The 19,174-nt window shown below is 31.4% G+C and overlaps 1 protein-coding gene across 1 annotated transcript; it reads left to right on the top strand.

Annotated features, from left to right (window-relative positions):
• Positions 1–1,210: 1,210 nt before the first annotated feature.
• On the top strand, positions 1,211–18,962 carry Aldh (Aldehyde dehydrogenase). The gene is made up of 10 exons (XM_088233846.1): positions 1,211–1,420; positions 5,903–6,051; positions 7,416–7,512; positions 9,941–10,109; positions 10,687–10,938; positions 12,052–12,231; positions 13,881–13,999; positions 16,893–17,057; positions 17,718–17,852; positions 18,529–18,962. The coding sequence occupies exons 1-10, from the start codon at positions 1,325–1,327 to the stop codon at positions 18,697–18,699; spliced, it is 1,533 nt and encodes a 510-aa protein (XP_088089972.1). The 5' UTR covers positions 1,211–1,324; the 3' UTR covers positions 18,700–18,962.
• Positions 18,963–19,174: the final 212 nt, after the last annotated feature.

Below are 19,174 nucleotides of genomic sequence, written 5' to 3'. Positions count from 1 at the left end.
AATATATATATAAATATACATATAAATATATATACATATATGTATATTTATATATAGATAGAGAAAATAATCTTTCTTGGATTGGATATATATATATATATATATATATATATATATATATGTATATACGAAATACGGCGCCCTTTATTTTGGTATATTTACGTTCTTACAACATTATTTAGTTCAATATTTTTAGACCTTGTACAATAACTCCAGTATTTTTAAAGACATCGGAAATTGTCGTTTTAGATAAATAGTTGGTAAATTAATTCAATTATAATAAATACTATTTTTTTATTATTTACTATTCACGACTATAATAATAAAAAATAAACGTACGACTTTATTTAATATGTATGATGCATAGAACAATTCAATGACATTAGGTAGGTTATAACATTATTTTTTTAATACCGGACAACCATGTGCGCCTGCGCAACTACGCATTGTTTTGATCAGAAGTCAGAGTGACACACACATAGATACGTAAACGGACAATGGACACGCACTATATATTTATTAATACATTTTTGAACCTTTGTGTTTGCCTAGCTTTAGCTTGGCACTAGTGTAATTTTGTACTAGTGTTGGAAATTAATTCATTCGTATGGTAAAAAAATAGCAAAGCATGTAGAACGCTATTGCTAAATTATACAATACCTATATCATAAAATATGCGATTGTTTTTTTCCGAAAACAGTTGATGGCTTTTTTCTTAGTCCGGGTTTTTCCATTTTTCTCTTAGGAAAATAATTGAGCTTTACAACTATTCACATTTTGTTAACATTAAAATATGGTCGAAATCATTAAAATGACGAAAGAAAGGCTAAAAGAATTAGCAATGCAAATGTTGGTAAATGAAGAAAACGAGAAACGCCGAGAAATACATGGCATGTCCAAAGTCGGTATATTTAGCGTATGTGCATGATAAGAGGTCTGAATGTAGATGTAGACGAATCGAGGTATTTATGTAATGATAAAGTGACAAGGCATTCTATCCCTCTACTTACGGGGAAACGGCGTGGTAATCTGTTTGTTTGTAAAATTACTGAATTTCATTATATTTGGGAACCTAAATTAGCATTTGCCAATGCTAACCACGTTTCATGCCTGTTTATGTACTAACTATTTTGAACGAACGTTGCTACTCTACTTTATTATTTATATCACAGCCTTGAGATACCTATTTACTGAAAATTTATATCAATTGTCTATGGTACTACTACTTCTACGCACAACGCTCAAATGCTGAACTAGTGAACTTCAAATATCACATTTTTTCCTTGACTTTCTTTCTGTCACTGTTTTCCGCCGGTCTTTTAAAATGTTGCGCACGTTAAGTAACGTTTTTAAGCTTCAAAAGGCGTCATATTCGTCTTTGCCAGCACCCAATGTAAAGCCGGAAATTTTATATACTGGGGTAAGTACCGTATATTATGTTTGAATGTTATTATTGCCATTTAAATTGCCGGGCACGATAATTAACAGACTGTCACTTACATACTAGCTGCTCGTAGCCAAAAATAAGTTGAATTGAAAAATGTAGGTAGGTATTTATGTACGACATCGAGTGTAAGTTTTAGATAAGATAGAAAATATAACCTGTTTATAATACATTATTAATTGTATTTTACTTGCGTGTGTTTTAATAGATGCAGTATGTTTACATTTTGTTATCAGAATAGAGTTCATACGTAATCATTTCTTCGTCAATTATTTACTTAAGGAATAAGTTCATTGGACATTAGGTTTTTGTGATAAAACGATAATGATTTTATTGTGTTTTTTGTTTATCATTATTTGTAGATGTTTCAATAACATTTAAAAATAGTAATTATGTTACAATTAAACCTCACAGTGACCAAAATGTTCTCATAGTAGGTATATGATATTGTTATTGCAATCGTTACAGTATGCTGTGTATTAATTATTTTGAAAATTGTGTTATTAATTACAATCCTAATAAAACGTATGTAAAACTAATTACCAAAACAATAATTTGAATTGTTTTGATAGAAAACGCACATTCGTGCTTAACAAAATTGTTTAATTGTAAAAAGCTAAAAAAGGTTTATTTTTGTTAAGTCATCGCACTAAGGCATTTAAAAATAATAAATAAAAACGTCTATCACGCTATGCATGATTCATATTTAACATAAATTAATAGATAGTGCTTCAAAGTAAATGTTAATTTATTTCAAATGTGTCCTAAAGAAGTTTTTTGTATCTAGTATTGTTCTTTTGAACATTGTTATCTTTTTACAAAAGAATTGAAATTTTTAGGTGCAAATTAAAATAATGCCAATGAATCTACATAAAGAGCCGGCCTCAGACCCTTAGCTCCTTAAAACCATCATTCTGAAACTCTGTTCTAAGTCTAAAAACATTTATTCAAGAATCGCTCTCGATTTATGATTTAAGTACTTATTAGTTTCTAATGGATATTTATTTTACTTTTGTTTCATAAACAAGAAATTCATATCAAAATTTTTCAACAGAGAGGGAAAACATTTTTGAGAAGGGTATATGGAACGCTAGATATGCATTTACAGGGCTTATGACATGACATTGGCTGGTTAATGTGGCCACTTTACACACTGTGTAACATTCACCGTTCTGCCCATGTTTAAACATCCACATTTCCGCAACTCTTCCATCTGTTGGTTTTTGTAAAGTAAAAGAGCTGAAACCTTTATCGTGTTGGGTGAGATTCATCCGGCTGAACCAATTCACCTACTAGGCAACGCCTGAAAACACTTTTCCGATTTTTATACTTCTTCTACAAACATTTGGACATGCTCATAATATTGTTGAAGAAATTCATAATTAAATGTTGGGTTTATTTTCACATAAATTTAAAAATGCTCTTTATAATTTTTAATCTCTATTCATGTATCAATAGTTTTAAGTAATAATAGAGATGTTTTTTGTAGATATTTCTTGATATAACTCCATAGGTACTGATTTTGATATAAAATATCAATAAAATTATCAATAAAATGATTTTGATAAAAAATTTGGTTATGTTTTACTTTGTATCATTTGGCCAACTAATGTTTTTGTTTAAGAAGGTATCTTCAGGACTTCAGTCCTTATTTAAACATAAACCTAGGAATTTTATTGAGTCGTTAGTTTTAAATAAGTATTTCTTGTCTTCTTATAATATACAGGTTAGTGGCGCATAGGGCATTGCATTTACACCAATAGTTGCAGTGTATGCAATCATTAGATATGTAAAGACAAGATGCCTTTCATCCAGATACTATAAAATATTGATGTGGAAACACACCTTTTAAATAAACATTTCATTTCTACTATATCGGTAATTGATTCCTAGCTAGGTAGCTATATGCACTAACCACTACACTATGAGACATACATATATAGCAAGTAAATATATATTTTTTTAATATCGCAAGATCTAACTGACATTGAGCATAATTAAAATGTTTTTTAAAAAATTCTTTTCAAAATTATTAATTAAAACAGTCTCCTTAAACTAATGTGCCAATAGATTCTCAATGCAAATGATACTCGATGGATCACAAAATGGCTAATACATTATAATATGTACATAATTGAAAACCAGTTTTGCAAATGTACCTGATTTGTTACATAAATATATACTTTTCTTGTTTGAAGCATAAATTCCATTTACAAATGTACATATCGCCGTTGCACTGGCAATATCTATTCTGTTAAATAACATACCTTTTGGTAGAGGATTTTTCAATTGATAAATGAAAAAGAAAGGTATGTCATTTAAAAAAAAAATATATATTTATGTATCTCTTGTTCAAACAAAATTGTGTAATCTTATTTAAAAATAAAAAATACTTTTAAAAATAAAATAAAAAGGCCAAACAGATATTGGTGGGACAACGTCGAGTACATGTATACACACATATTGTAAATATTTGAAGGGGTACCAAAAAGAAAACGCTCCAAAATTTACAAAAATATTAATTATTTTACAAAAAACCTTCATTAACATTTATTGTACTTTACATTGGAGCTAATGTGTTTGTTCAATCTTCCACTCCATCGTTGGAAGCATTTTTTTTAATTCGCCTTTCATGATGTTCGACATCGTCGGTTTTTCTTCACCTCAGCAATGTCGGCAAAAGGCTATCTTGTCGTGTCTGTTTTCATTAGAGGCAATAAAAAGAAATCGCAAATGGTTAGATCAGGTGAATGGATGGTGGATGGGACATAGAGGTCATACCTTTTTTGGTCAAAAATTGGCCCATGGAGAGGGTTGTGTGAGAGCAAATTTGGCAGCATCCGTCTCATTTCTAAATCTTTACTTAACAATTGCTGCACCGAAATCCAAGTCACTCTAGATAGCTCCACAACTTATTTGATAATCTGTTGTTGGTCTTCTATGATGATTTGGCAATTTTAACAACATTTTTGACATTTCGTGCCATTGAAGGACTGTTGTCCAGAGCAGGGTTGGTCATCAATTGACATTTCACCTTTTTTAAAACGGGAAAACCACTCAAACACTTTTTTCCCAAAATATGTTTGTAGATTGTTGTTAACATTTCAAGAGTGCCAGTTTTCTCGAGCAGGATGCAAATCTTCATGGCCGCGCTCTCCATTATCCATTAGAAAACAACAAGTAACAAAAAAATTTACACCAGCCAAATGGAATCTTCTCCAGCGATGACACTTGGCTTACTGACTGAGAAAGGGTAGCTTTACACGATATTACCGGCAAAACCCGGTACTATAAAAACTCCGCCTACCACAACATTAGTTCGGTTTCTTTTCGGTATCCCTTCGTATATGCATAGTGGACATTGCAGCCTCTTTTAAAAATAAATTGTTATATGTAGTATTATTCTTACATTACAATAAATTTTATTTAATCTGTTTTCAACAAACATACATTTATCATTTCTTTAAATTTCCCTTTCCATATCTAGTGGTACATTCACAGGGCACTGCATTGGTACACCAAATTTATTGTATTGTGGTCATCTGTTACATGAATATAAGGTAATCAATCTTACGCCCAGGTGCCAGTCCGGAATCATTGCAATTAACCACCTTTAAATAAATATTAAACTTTGACCCTGCCAGGAATCGATCCCAGGATCTCAACCATGATTCTTGAATGTGCCAACCACTACACTACGAGGTGGGCTAATCTCCACTCGATTTCGTTTTTAGGATTTTTACCTGAGAGTAACCATATAGTTAAAAACGCTTATCCAGAGTTCTGGTTCTATTTTATACACATAACTATATTCTTCATCGGCCCGGACATGGAATCATTCTTTAAATGGTATCACCGGTAAAATAATAATATAATTTTTTTAAAGGTATTTTCTTAATATATCTAATGAGGAAGTTCAGTGGTTTCCAAAATATTTTTTTGTTTGTTAATAGTCTATCAAACTTAACCAAAATTATTATCGTATTAGCGTTTAAAGTTACGTAATTTTGAAATTACACGTGCAGTTACCAAGGACATGTTGAAATGGCTAAATCTAATAATATCTAATAAATAAAATCTACCATCATAAACTAGTTATATATTAATCTTCTTAAGAGAATGCGCTATGTGATTTTTCTTCATACAAAAGTATTCCTGTTTTTTCTTGCTGGATTATGGGACTACAGCTATGAATTTTCACACACTATAGATATTTACCGTTGGTGTATCCTTAGGTACCATTTGTTTTTTTTTTGTTGATAAATTATCTTTTATACGAGCCAGGACCATTAAAAAACCCCTAAAAACGCTGCCTACGTTTATCTGCCGTCTTTGGATGTACGGTATACAAATACAGTGACAAACAGACTATATTCAAATACCTACACATCCAACCGCGTATTTCTCTTAATGAGCCTTCCAAAGTATGTTGTATGAATAAAAGTTTGTATTTTTCAGATTTTCATCAATAATGAGTGGCACAAAGCTGTTTCTGGAAAAACATTCCCCACCATTAATCCATCCAATGGTCAAGTGATTGCAGAAATCCAAGAAGGTGATGTTGCAGACGTGGAAAAGGCCGCTTTGGCTGCTAAGGATGCATTCAAGTAAAATATGTATTTTTAATTATAAACAATTGCATTAAATAGGTAAATTTATGCAGATTTTTACGGTCACTGTTATTATTATTATTTTATTCGTTTTTAGTAATAGCACATCCAATGCACTGTGTTTTAAATAATTTAAATGGAAAACTGAAATTTATGTGTTTGTCCAGGCTGTTTTTAAACGCATAAACTGAGCGTGCACCGATCACTTTCTCAGGAAGTCTATTCCATTGCTACACGACTGGGCTTGTCAGATAGTTCGTGAAGGAAGTAGTTTTTAATTGTAATTAATGATCTTTGAGACGAAGGTTATCCATAATGAACATTTATTTTTAATTCGGCACATTATATTGCTCTCTTAAGGTTTTGAATGTTTCAATGAAGTCACCATGCCACCTTCGCTCTTCCAATGTACTCAAACCAATCTCCCTTAAGCGGTCTTTACATATGTTTTATTCCTTGGAGACACTACCACCTTAGTTGCCCTTTTCTGGTATTTCTCCAACAATTCTACGCCTTTCTCAAAACAGGGACACAAGATTTGTAAATATATTGGATTTTGTTTGGGTGAATCTGTGTTGGATTTACCCAAACGTCTTAAACTCTCATTCATATAAAATCGATGTAAACTACCTAAATCAGGATAAAAATTTCAATAATATTTTGAGTAATCTTGCATGAATTTTAACAGTTTGTTAAAAAAAATAATTAAATAAATAAAAATATATCTCCAACCCTTTATAATAGCCCTTGTTTCTATGTTATTTAATTTTCATTTGTAAATTTAATATGTAACTTGTTCTTGTCCAATATTATCATATTTTGGTAGAAGGCTTCAATAAAGGAAAAATAAATCAATATATAATCAACAATCTTGTGAGTATGTCGAAATTTTTGTAGACTGGTTGGATTTCCTACCTAGGAAGTTATTATTATTGTTATTGAGATATAAAAATCTCACCCAGATCAACAAAGGTTTCAGCTCTTTTACATAAAAAAATAACAACAGATGGAAGAGTTGAGGAAATGTGGATGTTAAAACATAGACATAATGGTGTGTTAAGTGGCCACTTAAACCAGCCAATGACAGGTCATAAGCCCTATAAATGGCTAGATTTCCATGTTTCTTTCTCATAAGTTTTTTCCCTCTCTGTTGCTAGAAATTTATATCAAAATATAACCCTTTGTAAATCCATTAGATTAGAGCTCGTATTTATATTGTAGTTATTTTTCTTCTTCTTCTTGCGCCGTGTCAGGTCTTCCTGACGTTGGCGATCACTGCCGAAATCCCAGAAGTTATTTTTACGTTTACATATTTAAAAGTGGAGATGCTTTGTTTTACTAATGTTTTACTTCCTCCTTAGACTTGGGTCACCATGGAGACGCATGGATGCTTCACACCGAGGTAGACTTATCAATAAGTTAGCCGACCTCATCATGAGAGATCAGAGCTACTTGGCTGTAAGTTCAATCCCAATTCTGCTATATATTTTTTAAGGCTATTTATATTCTCATTAGACCCCACTTCACAAAAGACAAACAGAAATACAAAATCTCTAAAAAATATTTGACAGAATAATTTAATTTTAGCAAACGAAAATTTTACTTTTTATTTATTTATTGATAAATTTAATGCACAAATAAGTACATATTTAGTAGTCCTCTGGTTAGGATAGTCTGATATAATACACCGGAACCTCTTTTTAGAAAAAGAAGAATAAAAAATAGCACAACAGTGGAGATGTTTCTTAAAATAAAAATCATTTAGGGAATTTATTAGAAAAATGAAATTGGTAACTATTTATTGTACCTTAATTTCATCAAAAAAAATTAAATGACAAAATATTTTTTAAAATCGTAACAAAGATTATTCACAATCACCCTTCCCTTGTGCATACTTCACTGCCCCTAGTAAGTAAAAAGCGATTTAGGAAATTTCAAAAATAAATAATATGTTATTCTGAAACTGTGTGCCGCTATCATTTCATGAATTTCAGTAAATAATTAGAATAATATTCAAATTTTTGTTTTTAAGGTTGCATGAATATTTTTAGTAGCATGCTGTTAACTGTGTGGACGTAAAATATATTTAGAAATTTTTCTACATTATAATATAATTAAATAATAAAACAATACCTAATTCAAAATTGACAATTTTAACCATGTGCCATTATTATCACCCAGGTCAATGACATATAATTAAATAGACACATTACAAGTGTGAAGAAAATGGCATTTATTTCGCAGGCAATTGCCTTCGGTTCTCTTTTTCTCTCACGGACTTTCACTGTGATAAGATGTGATGCTATGCAGAAATATGTCGCAGTGTGTGATAAAAAAAATGCTTTAATTGCACTACAACTGTTGAATACAAAATATATCGTTTCATTCGTAAACACAACCCAATTTATGGAATAAGTAGATAATTAGTAAATTTTTAAGCATGTTTTTCAAAGTTTTGACAGCTGCCCGCTAGTGTCATATCTTGAGTAACGAGTTACATAACAAACAATAAACTAAGGAAATATTTATATCTCTTTCTTACAAGAATTGCATGTGTATCGTGATTTGTTATCTCTTTTTAAAAAAATTTTTTAGGCAACGTTATATTTGCTATATCTTAGATGTACATCGTAAAGAGTAATGAGTCTATTTATTATACGTCAGTGACTCAGGTGTGATTATTCAAATCATGCCTCTTTGCATAAATAAATTCCCAAGTTCATGTGTATAAAATATACCTAGTATAAATATTCTTCAGAGAGATAAATTACCTAATAATGATATCTGTAAATACGGACAATTAGGTATAGAATATCACAAGTTATAAATCTTATCATTTAACCTTGAAATTTATTTGTATATTCACCCAACTTTATCCAAATAACATACTCCGTAGTGGCTGAACATTTTTTTAAATGCGATAATTTTTCCCAAACTAACCATTAAACACTTTTTTTTTATAAAAAAATATGTAAATGACAATAGGTAGTAGCCAAGTTGAAATAAAAAGTGTCACCCAAAATTTAATGAATTCTTGTTTTTATATATCAAATCAATGTAAATAACCGTTCTACCGTGATGGTTGCATATTGTATCGTAAATGCTGATTCATAAGTATATTCAATTTATCTCCTAGAGAAATAAACTCTTGTATGCATATATTTATTGAAAAGAGGCTTTATGAGGTTTTGTTCAAAGATTATTAAAATGTGCTTTATTATTCTGATAAAATTTACATAAAATTATGTCATATTCTTGTGTTGTGCTGTTCTTGTATCTAGATTTATTATTGACATATGTAATGGAAATTGCTATATGAAGCTACGAGATGTCATGGTAGTAAAAACATATTAGTAGATGAAAGTTGAAATTATGAGGATGTTCTTATCAACAGGATATAGTGTAAAGATATGCTATTTTTATACTATAAATAATAAAATGTAGGATATATCTAATCCCCTCCTCCAATCCAATGAATTATTCTGTGTAAAATATTTTATCACTGCCAAAAGATGACATCCTAAGCAGCGTAATAAAATTAAAAGCTTGTTTTGCATAGTGTGCAAAGCAATTTTCTAACACTAAACGGTCGTTTACATTATACAGTAAAACTCCAATTATCTGGTTTTAATGAGTGCCAAATTTTATTACTTTTGAAATAATACAGTAAATTGAATCACATTAAAAACTTATGTGTTCGGCAAAGTTAATTGCATAGTTAAATTAAAATTAAGAACTTCTCATTTATTTTTTATTTCCTGATAGCGATCTGGATATTTGGCAATCCGGATGACTGCAGTTCGGATAAACGGAGTTCTGCTGTATTTTTTATCTTAGAAAATCTGTTGAGTTTTATAGGTAAATCTTAAAGTTTTCTTTTATATAGAGTCTGGAAACTTTGGACAACGGAAAGCCTTACTACATATCTCACGAAGTGGATGTTGTGGCTAGCGTTAGTAACTTGAGGTACCACGCAGGTTGGGCCGACAAGCATCATGGAATCACCGTCCCTATAGATGGAGATTATTTGGGATACACAAGGTTGGAACCAGTTGGTGAGTTCCATAAATATTTAAATTTTTCACCAAGAAGTATAATTGGACATAGTTATGCAGAAAGCGTACAACCCTCAAAATGATAAAAATGCGTTTAATGCCGGTTTCAATAGCATACTGCGACATCTTTATGTGCTGAAAACGTCCAAGCTCCAAGTGCTATACTTTTTTGCCAATTAAATAAATTAAAAAAAAAAAAAACAAAACGACCCGCAGAAAACTGTCAAACCACTTAGACGAGATGTGGGTTAGAAATTTTTTTAATTGGCAAAAAAGTAAAGCACCTATTTGGCAATGCCTGAAAACCTTTTACAATTTTTATATTTCTTCTTGGAAAAAATGGTTTAATCAGCAATATATTGAGTTTGTCCAAATGTTTGTAGACAAAAGCTTCTCTTAGCTGTTCTCTATCTCTGTTGTAATATGTTAATCTCAATAACTTCCTAGGATGTAAAATCCAGTCTTTAGTGTACAAACATTTGGACAAACTCAAAATATTCTGTTCGAGAGAAGTGTTTTGGACTGGAGATATTTGAGTTGGAAAGGCTTTGATGATTTTCCCCATTGGTTTTTTTAGGTGTGTGCGGTCAGATAATTCCTTGGAACTTCCCGGTGTTGATGGCGGTATGGAAGCTCGGACCAGCCCTGGCAGCCGGGAACACTGTGGTCCTCAAGCCCGCTGAGCAAACCACCCTCACCGCCCTGTACATCGCCCAGCTCTCTAAAGAGGCCGGCTTTCCGGCCGGAGTCATCAATGTGGTTCCCGGGTTCGCGGCCGCTGGTCAGGCTATCCTACACAGTCCTCATGTGGACAAGGTCGCTTTTACTGGTGAGATTTTGATGCAGAAACGAAAATACTGCTAGTTTTATTTTTGTATCTATTTCACTTTCTGGTCTGTGTCCGGGGGGATGAAGGCTACTCTCAGGTAAAAATCTTAAAAGGGAAAATCGAGCGGAGAAACGTCCGCCTTGTAATGTAGTGGTTGACGCATTTGCCTATCATGGTTGAGGTCCCGAGTTTGATTCCCGGGATGGCTGACACGTTATAACAGAACAGAAAAACATAACGATTGTTTAGATGTATCGAAGTCTAGGCATTTATAGGGCTAATGACGAGTCATTGGCTGATTTAAGTGGCCACTTTACATACTGTGTAACATTCACCATTCTGCCTTCAACAAATTTAGATCCAAATAGCTCCCTAGGGAGGAAATCCAACCAAATTTGGACATTCTCAAAACATTGTTTTTTATATTTTTTTTATTTAAATCTTAAAGTAGGGCACACATATCATACATATTGTTATGTGTGTTCTAATAATAACATTGCAAATATATTTAATTTATAAATTGTTTATCACATATGTCTTGACCATTATTTTAAATTTTGATATGTTTTTTTCTTCATAAATATTTTTTTCCATTTCGTAATACTTTTTAATTGCTTTAAATAAAATTGAATTTTGTGACTTTGCCTTTTTCCTAAATGGAAGTCTAATTTTGTTCTTTTCTCTAGTATTGTGATCGTGTTCATGCTGGTTCAGATCAATTTTTTTTCCAAAATTCTGTTTTTTCATTAGAGTTGATAATTTTATGAACAAATATCATTGTATTGTAAAATATTCTTTGTTTATATGTTAATAATTTCATTTCATTTACCATCGACTTTACCCTCGTGTATCTGTTTTTTTTCAAAATGATTCTAAAGGCTTTATTTTGTAATACAGTTAGTTTATCTATGTTTTCTTTGTTTGATAAAAATAAAATGCTACTACAGTAGTTAACGTGTGGTTCAATAATTGATTTGTAAATAGTTTTGCAAGAGTCCTTATCAAAAAATCTTCTGATCCTTCCCAAAATTGATATTTTTTTTGCGATCTTATTTATTACCATCTTAGCGTTTAACTATGTATTATTTAAATAAACCTTGAATGTTTCTTTAGGATCTACGGAAGTAGGAAAGCTCATACAGAAGGGTTCCGCCTCCACCGGACTGAAGAGAATAACCCTAGAACTAGGCGGGAAATCACCTAATGTTATTTTCTCTGACGTGGACATTGATCAAGCCGTTGAACAGGCTCACTTTGGCTTATTCTTTAACATGGGGCAGTGCTGTTGCGCTGGTAAGCAGTCCTCATTCATTGTTTTATAGATTATATTAAAATATAATTGCAATAATAACCACCATCTTATATAATGAGTTTACGATATCTCCGAAATTCTTAAATTTACAAATATTATATTGGGGGTAATAACAACTAGGTAACTTAAAAACCAGCAATTTTTAGTTACCCACTAAACACATATTTGTGTCTTTCTTCATGAATGCTACAAAAAGGGAAGTCATAATTCATTAAAGTCATATAATGATGATTTGAATGCATTACTGGTCGGTCTATCTGTAGCATTCACGGGGAGGATAAAAAAATGTGTTTTTAGTGATTTTGGAGTTATTTAGTTGTAGTAATTACCTCGCAATATGTAGTGTCAAAATTTATTAAAAATATTTCTAGTGTGACTTTTGCTTCATATGGTGGTTTGAGATTATTTTGTTATTTTTAGTTTTTTTTCTCATTGGTAGTCTTATTGTCATATTTCTTGTTACATATTTATGGCCTTGTTTTATTTTTTGAAAATCCCTTCATTATATTATTTTATGAGCAAATTTTTTATTTTATGATCGGGTTGTGGTCCCGTGGCTAGTGTCTCGGACTCACGGCTCAAAGGTCCGTGGTTCGGATCCCACTCTACCCCAACTCGATTCCATTTTCTAATAGTGAGTTATTTACAACTCGTTGAAAATGGCCGCCAAACTGAAATATTTGGGTAAATCATAAGAACGAAAATATTTATTTTTTCATTAAAAAATAAAATATATTTTATTAGTTGCGTACATCGACATATTAATACACATAGACATGCCTTGAGCCCTCAAAAATGATGACATTTAACTCGTGCACAAACATTCAGTCATGCCCAATGCCTCTTTAGTCGCTCTTCAACCTCCAGCCAGGCGTGACGTGAAACCAAAACGCCTGCTTGTGTCATGAAAGTGTGTAAAAACCTTTCGGATAAACATTGTAAAATTGATTGTGTAACTTTTCATTGGTAAATATTTGTTCATGAGTAATTAACAACACTTAAAACAATTAATATTCAAATATAAGTATTATTTTTGGTAAATATACGCCTAGCGGCAATTGCGAAGCTCTTTTTAGTTACAGGGATGCACTGATAGAAATATGTTTTTAAAATATAATAAACGTGAGTTACATAATATTATTTTTGCATTCCCAAATTCCAAAAGAAATAAATGGATCGAAATCATACAGAATTTGATGAAAGAATCTGATTGGATCCACCAAAAACAAGTGTTAATTGTTAAGGTTAAAATACAAATATTTTATGTACCAAAAATCAGTATCTTCCCAATTTAGGCATATGATCGTTGAATGCTTAGTAACTATGTGTTCGTTTTTGTGTCACTTCTTTTAAAAATATTTTACTCTATAGGACATGCCTATGTATTAATATGTCAATGGTTGCGTAACTTTAGAATCAAATCGTATTTTAAACACTTAGTGATTTTTTATTTAAAATTTGTTAATCAATGAAAATAAATTCATTAATGCAGACTGGTTTTGGAACACAACATGTTTCAGAACCAGTCAGGGATCGTTAAGTTTAATACCATGACAAAAAAGGGGCTGACAGTTGGTAGCTTGGTAATTTAAAATAAGGTTTTAATTGAAATTATTATTTGTATGTTCAGGTTCTAGAACATTTGTTGAAGACAAGATTTACGATGAGTTCGTGGCAAAGAGTGCAGAAAGAGCGAAGAAAAGGAAAGTTGGAGATCCCTACGACTTTCAAACAGAACAAGGCCCTCAAGTAAAACACAGTTATTCATATTATCAACTCTTTTCTTGCTTACTTGATTGAATTAACCGCGAGCAATATGATTTCATAGAAAATACAATCGAACTTAGTTTTTACGAGGAAGATGGGATCGACTGAATTTGGTTGTTATAAGCATTACTCGTTATACCAGAGAGATGTTTTTTTTGTACTAAAATACACTTTCACCTTTACCATCACCTACATCAATACATAGTATTTACGAAAAAATACTTGTTGAATGTTCTTTAATGCGAATATTAAAGCTATGCGACGTTCTCTTAATATACCTTGACTGACACGTATTGCATTGTAATTGGTACACTCCTGATATTAGTTTTAGTATAAATGGCAAGTTTTGTATTTTTTGGCAAGAATTTTGAAATTTTAGTTGAGTTATTATTTATGTACAGAATTCTTCTCCATTTACAAATTAATATTATCTTTATCTTTGTTGGGTACATCTCGAAACTGGTAGATATAAAAAGTCGGTATGTGGTAGTATTTACTAACATTAATTAAAAATTTTGACCACTAAGTTAATGCTTTAAACATAAATAATATAAAAAATAAAACTTTTAAGGAAAATTATAATAACTGCTTACAAACATACCACTTTCTAAATTTCAAATGTAGATAAATAAACATTATTATTTTTCACGCCACATTCTATTTCACAATTTTTTTTATTTTTTTTTTTTTTATTTAATATAATCATACAATGCATATACATTATACTCCCAGGAGTTATTAGAACTCATTCCGGGACTGAGGAAAATATAACAATTTTATAAAGTACATGATATAAAGAGTTACAAGAGACATCGCATTTCTGGCTAATCTTAAACCAGTTCATACAAATAGAAATTTGAAGATCAACCAGATCAGATTAATTTCAATAGAGATATGCCAGTTTAAAGTGTAACAATTATACAATTAAAAATATACATCCTAACTACAAACAAACATCTTACCTTAAAAGAAAAATCTAACAATTATAAAAAAAGTACATCATTTAAAGATCAACCAGAAATGGACCAGTTTAATGTATAACAATTATAACAAAATACATAATATGATAGACTAATAAATTTATACTACAATATACAATTATAAAATATACAATATACATCCTAACCAAAAAGTACATAGTATGAAGAACAAACAAGAAAAATACTATTTTATCCTACAAATATGCAATTATAAAATAAAAAAAACATACATCCTAGCTAAAAAGCATTAAACATCAGATATAGAGAAACCTTAAATAAAACAAACCATTAAAAAGCAAGCAATCAAAAAGAAGGAAAACAAACACAATTTCTTATAAATAGAAACAGTAAAACATCAAATTAATATCCAGTCAAAAATAACCTTTATATTTGTTTTCTATAAAAAGGTTTAGGAAGAAATTCTTAAGGGCCACGCTTTGCACTTTACGAATTTTGTTTTCTTTAATTTTACTTGGTAGCTTGTTATAGAGAGTTCGAGAGATATTCTCCAAAGACTTTTTTCCAAACTTCGTTGAATTAAATTTCGGTATATGTAGATTTCTTGAGCTACGCGTATTGTGGCTATGTATAAATAATTGCCATTTTTTCACGAATTGAGAGATGCTTCCTCTTGTTAGTAGACATGTTTATAATTCAAGGGTTAATTTTTAGCTGATCTAAGATCACCCAATTGTAATGTTTATTATGCATTGACCATAGAACATTAACATAGGCGGCCTCCGTGGTGTAGTGGTCAAGACGCTTGACTCACGCACGGAAGGTTCCGGGTTCGATTCCCGGTGAGAACACAAAAAAATAAAATGTGATTTTTCTCAAGCCTGGGTACTCTGTGATGTAATTAGGCACCACTGTAATTAGGCTTCCTGGCCTGTTGTGGTGCAAAAAAAAAATGTAAAATGTAAAAATGTTAAATAAAAAACTGATAAACATAAAAACCCCCGAAATAAGGATGTCATTCATAAACTACAAAAGAAGATGTAAATTGTAATGTGGTGCCGAGCTGGTACTTACTAAGTGCACGAAGCTTTGATTTTTTACACGCAATTTCAACCATGCGTGTGATATTTTTTCAATGTTGTCGGTGAAAACATCAATTAGGTACTTAGACACTTACTTAGTGTCATAAACATCATCCGATCCCGACCCCCAGCAGCATCGGTCCTAAGTTAGCTGCTCGTTTGTATTTTTCAAACTTAGGTTCTTATTTTGAAAATGTTTTTTTAACAATTTTAGAGTTTTTGCTCAACTGACCATTATAGTCAAGTTTGACTGTATGTGAATGATTTTGCTTATAAACAAATGCGTAATTTTGTATTGTATCTAAGTTAATTTGTCCATAATTTATTTGGGTTTATTGAAAATTCAGGTAAGAACTGAATCCCTGTCACAGTATATCTGAATTGTCCTCTAGTGACATAATTAAATGGGCACAATGTAAAAAGGTGATGAATCTACAATACCTGTATTGTGTGGTTGAAAAAATATTTTAAAACTCACAAGATTGAGTATTTTCACTAGCGTTAGTTCATTAGATGTATGACTATATTTATCTATACCTAAAACGGCATCGTGCTATATTTACACGAGACAGCGTTGTATTAATGCATTTAAAAGATTGTCACAAATACATTGCCATTTATAAAATAATGACCTATCGAGTAAAATAATCTAGCTTATTTCACCTGCAAGCAAGGTGGTCTGCCGATATTAAGAGACCGGCAGGGCATCAATAGCACAGAGTGGCGATGGACAGCGAACTGTGGAGGCCGGAAAAGATGAACTATGTTCAACACTGGTCGGGTAAAGGCTGATGAAGATAATGAGTGAAATAATAATTCATTATTGTGGGATTGTAATCTGAGATTTTGTTTCAGATTGATGAAGAGCAGCGCGATAAGATTGTATCCCTAATTAAGTCAGGTACTCAGCAGGGAGCTAAGGTGGTTGCTGGTGGAAAGCAATGGGGAGATAAGGGGTACTATATAGAACCCACGGTATTTGCTGATGTCGAGGACCACATGGACATCGCTAAACAGGAGGTATTAAAACCCCATTAGGCGGTTTGTATTCTATATTTATAAAAAAGGAAATTAAACTGCTTTCTCATTATTATTTTGAATTGCTGTAATCTCGTCCATGTGTTTGAAAATTGAAAGGTTAATTTCAGATAAAGTTTTCTATTGCAAAAATGCAATTTCAAATATTCAGTACTCATATGTAATTACATCAGTTTAGTTTGGTATATTTTTTTAATTTAAATATTGAATTCTTTGCAGGCTCCAAACTTCTAAAAAATCAAATTGACTCATAGTAAATTCATATATTAGGCATTTTGACTGTGCAGGCTTATTGTGTCACAATTTCGTATCACAAGTCATAAGATCATTTATTCATTATATATCCATCTCACTCTAATGCGATCAAAATCGTATCTCGCTCTCGTTCCCTCTCATACGATACAAATGAATTTACGAAACAAATTAGTTACAGAATATGGCCACTGGGTCACAAGGAGTGTTTTTTTGTAAAAATACTAATTTTATTTTAAATAGTATATTCCTTATTTCAAGAGTTGCAGCCGTGGACTGTTTGTCACTGCACTTATTTGACTAGGATTTTTCAAATATTTTTTTATGAAATTGTATGAATTAAAACTTACTATGTCAAACTGTGGAAATACTTTTGTTTTTTTTTGTTAGATCTTTGGTCCGGTGCAGCAAATCTTGAAGTTCTCTTCAATGGATGAAGTAATTGAGAGGGCAAATGATTCAGAATATGGATTAGCTGCAGCTGTGTTTACTAAGGATATAGACAGAGCTAATCATATGATGCAGGTAATAAAAAAATATTGTCATCAAAATGGTTGTTAAGATATGTAACTGCTGCCATGTGTAATAAAATATAGAAATCATTATCTATCTTCTTAACATTGATGCCATGTCACGGTAGATTAAAAAAACTGGGACTAACTTGGGAGACTACAAGATCCCAAATCGTTACTACAATTGCCTTCTGCTAGATACTTGTAATGTTATGTATTTTTTCAGATAGTTGTACAAACAATTTAACAACTAGTTTTATTTAATTTACTTATGTTATTAATTCAGACTTTCTGTTGGATATGGATGTTTGTTTTTAATGAAAACCGTTGACATTCTCTCTTTCGGCAACTCATTAAACATCTTTAGTCCTTTATGGTACAGATTGTTTAGAGTTACATGGGATAGAAATATGCCGAATATTACTGAACATGTATTAGGATACCTATTGACTTAATCCGAGCATTCATTAGCAGGTTCATCTCTGGAAGCTCTATCGTCCCTAATTATCCTCAATCCCAAGAAAACCTTACTCTCTATCAAAGTGGTTTCAGACTGGAATGATTTGTTCCGATTAATCAACTGTTTGGATGATTTTACAATGGAGCAACAAGGAAACGGTCACCGCGGACAAAATATGTACTCAATCGCCTACAATCTAATTATGATAACAATTTTGTAATTGTTTTAGGGTTTACGCGCTGGAACTGTGTGGATCAACTGCTATAATGTGTTTGCCCCTCAACTTCCATTTGGAGGGTACAAGCTTTCTGGCCACGGAAGGGAAAATGGCCCATATGGAATCAGAGCTTACACCGAAGTTAAGACAGTCATTACCAAAGTCAACCAGAAGAATTCATAAATCGCAGAATATTCCTCAACATTTTAAGGGTACATGGCAAAAACGGGCTCATTCCCCTTTTTCAGTTTTCGAGATATTAATGCCATTATTTTCACCTGAATGAGTTGAATAGACTTGAAAATTATTAAAAACTAACGTCTTATTGTTTACATAAATGACCTATGGGCGTGAATAAATAAATTCTAGGAAAAAAAAATTGTCGCGCTGGCAAAAAATAGGCAGGAAATTAAAGGAGTTTTTAATTTTTAAGCAGACATTTTTTTTTTTAAATCTGTGATTGTATGTAAAAATATATTTTGTATTAATTAAAAACCAGTTTTATTAAATATATTAACCCAGTGTCCCATATCATATTCATATTTGTTAATGATACTTTTTGCCATGTACCCTTTATTTGATAAGCTAACTTTCCAAACTGCAAATATAATATGTACACACATCTAATGATCTAGAAACATAAATTATTATTTTCAAT

This window comes from Micrasema longulum, unplaced genomic scaffold (assembly GCF_059751315.1).
Source record: "Micrasema longulum isolate JH-2025_06_02 unplaced genomic scaffold, ASM5975131v1 h1tg001155l, whole genome shotgun sequence".
NCBI classification, from domain to species: Eukaryota; Metazoa; Arthropoda; class Insecta; order Trichoptera; family Brachycentridae; genus Micrasema; species Micrasema longulum.
This window is presented reverse-complemented; position numbering and strand designations above follow the sequence as displayed.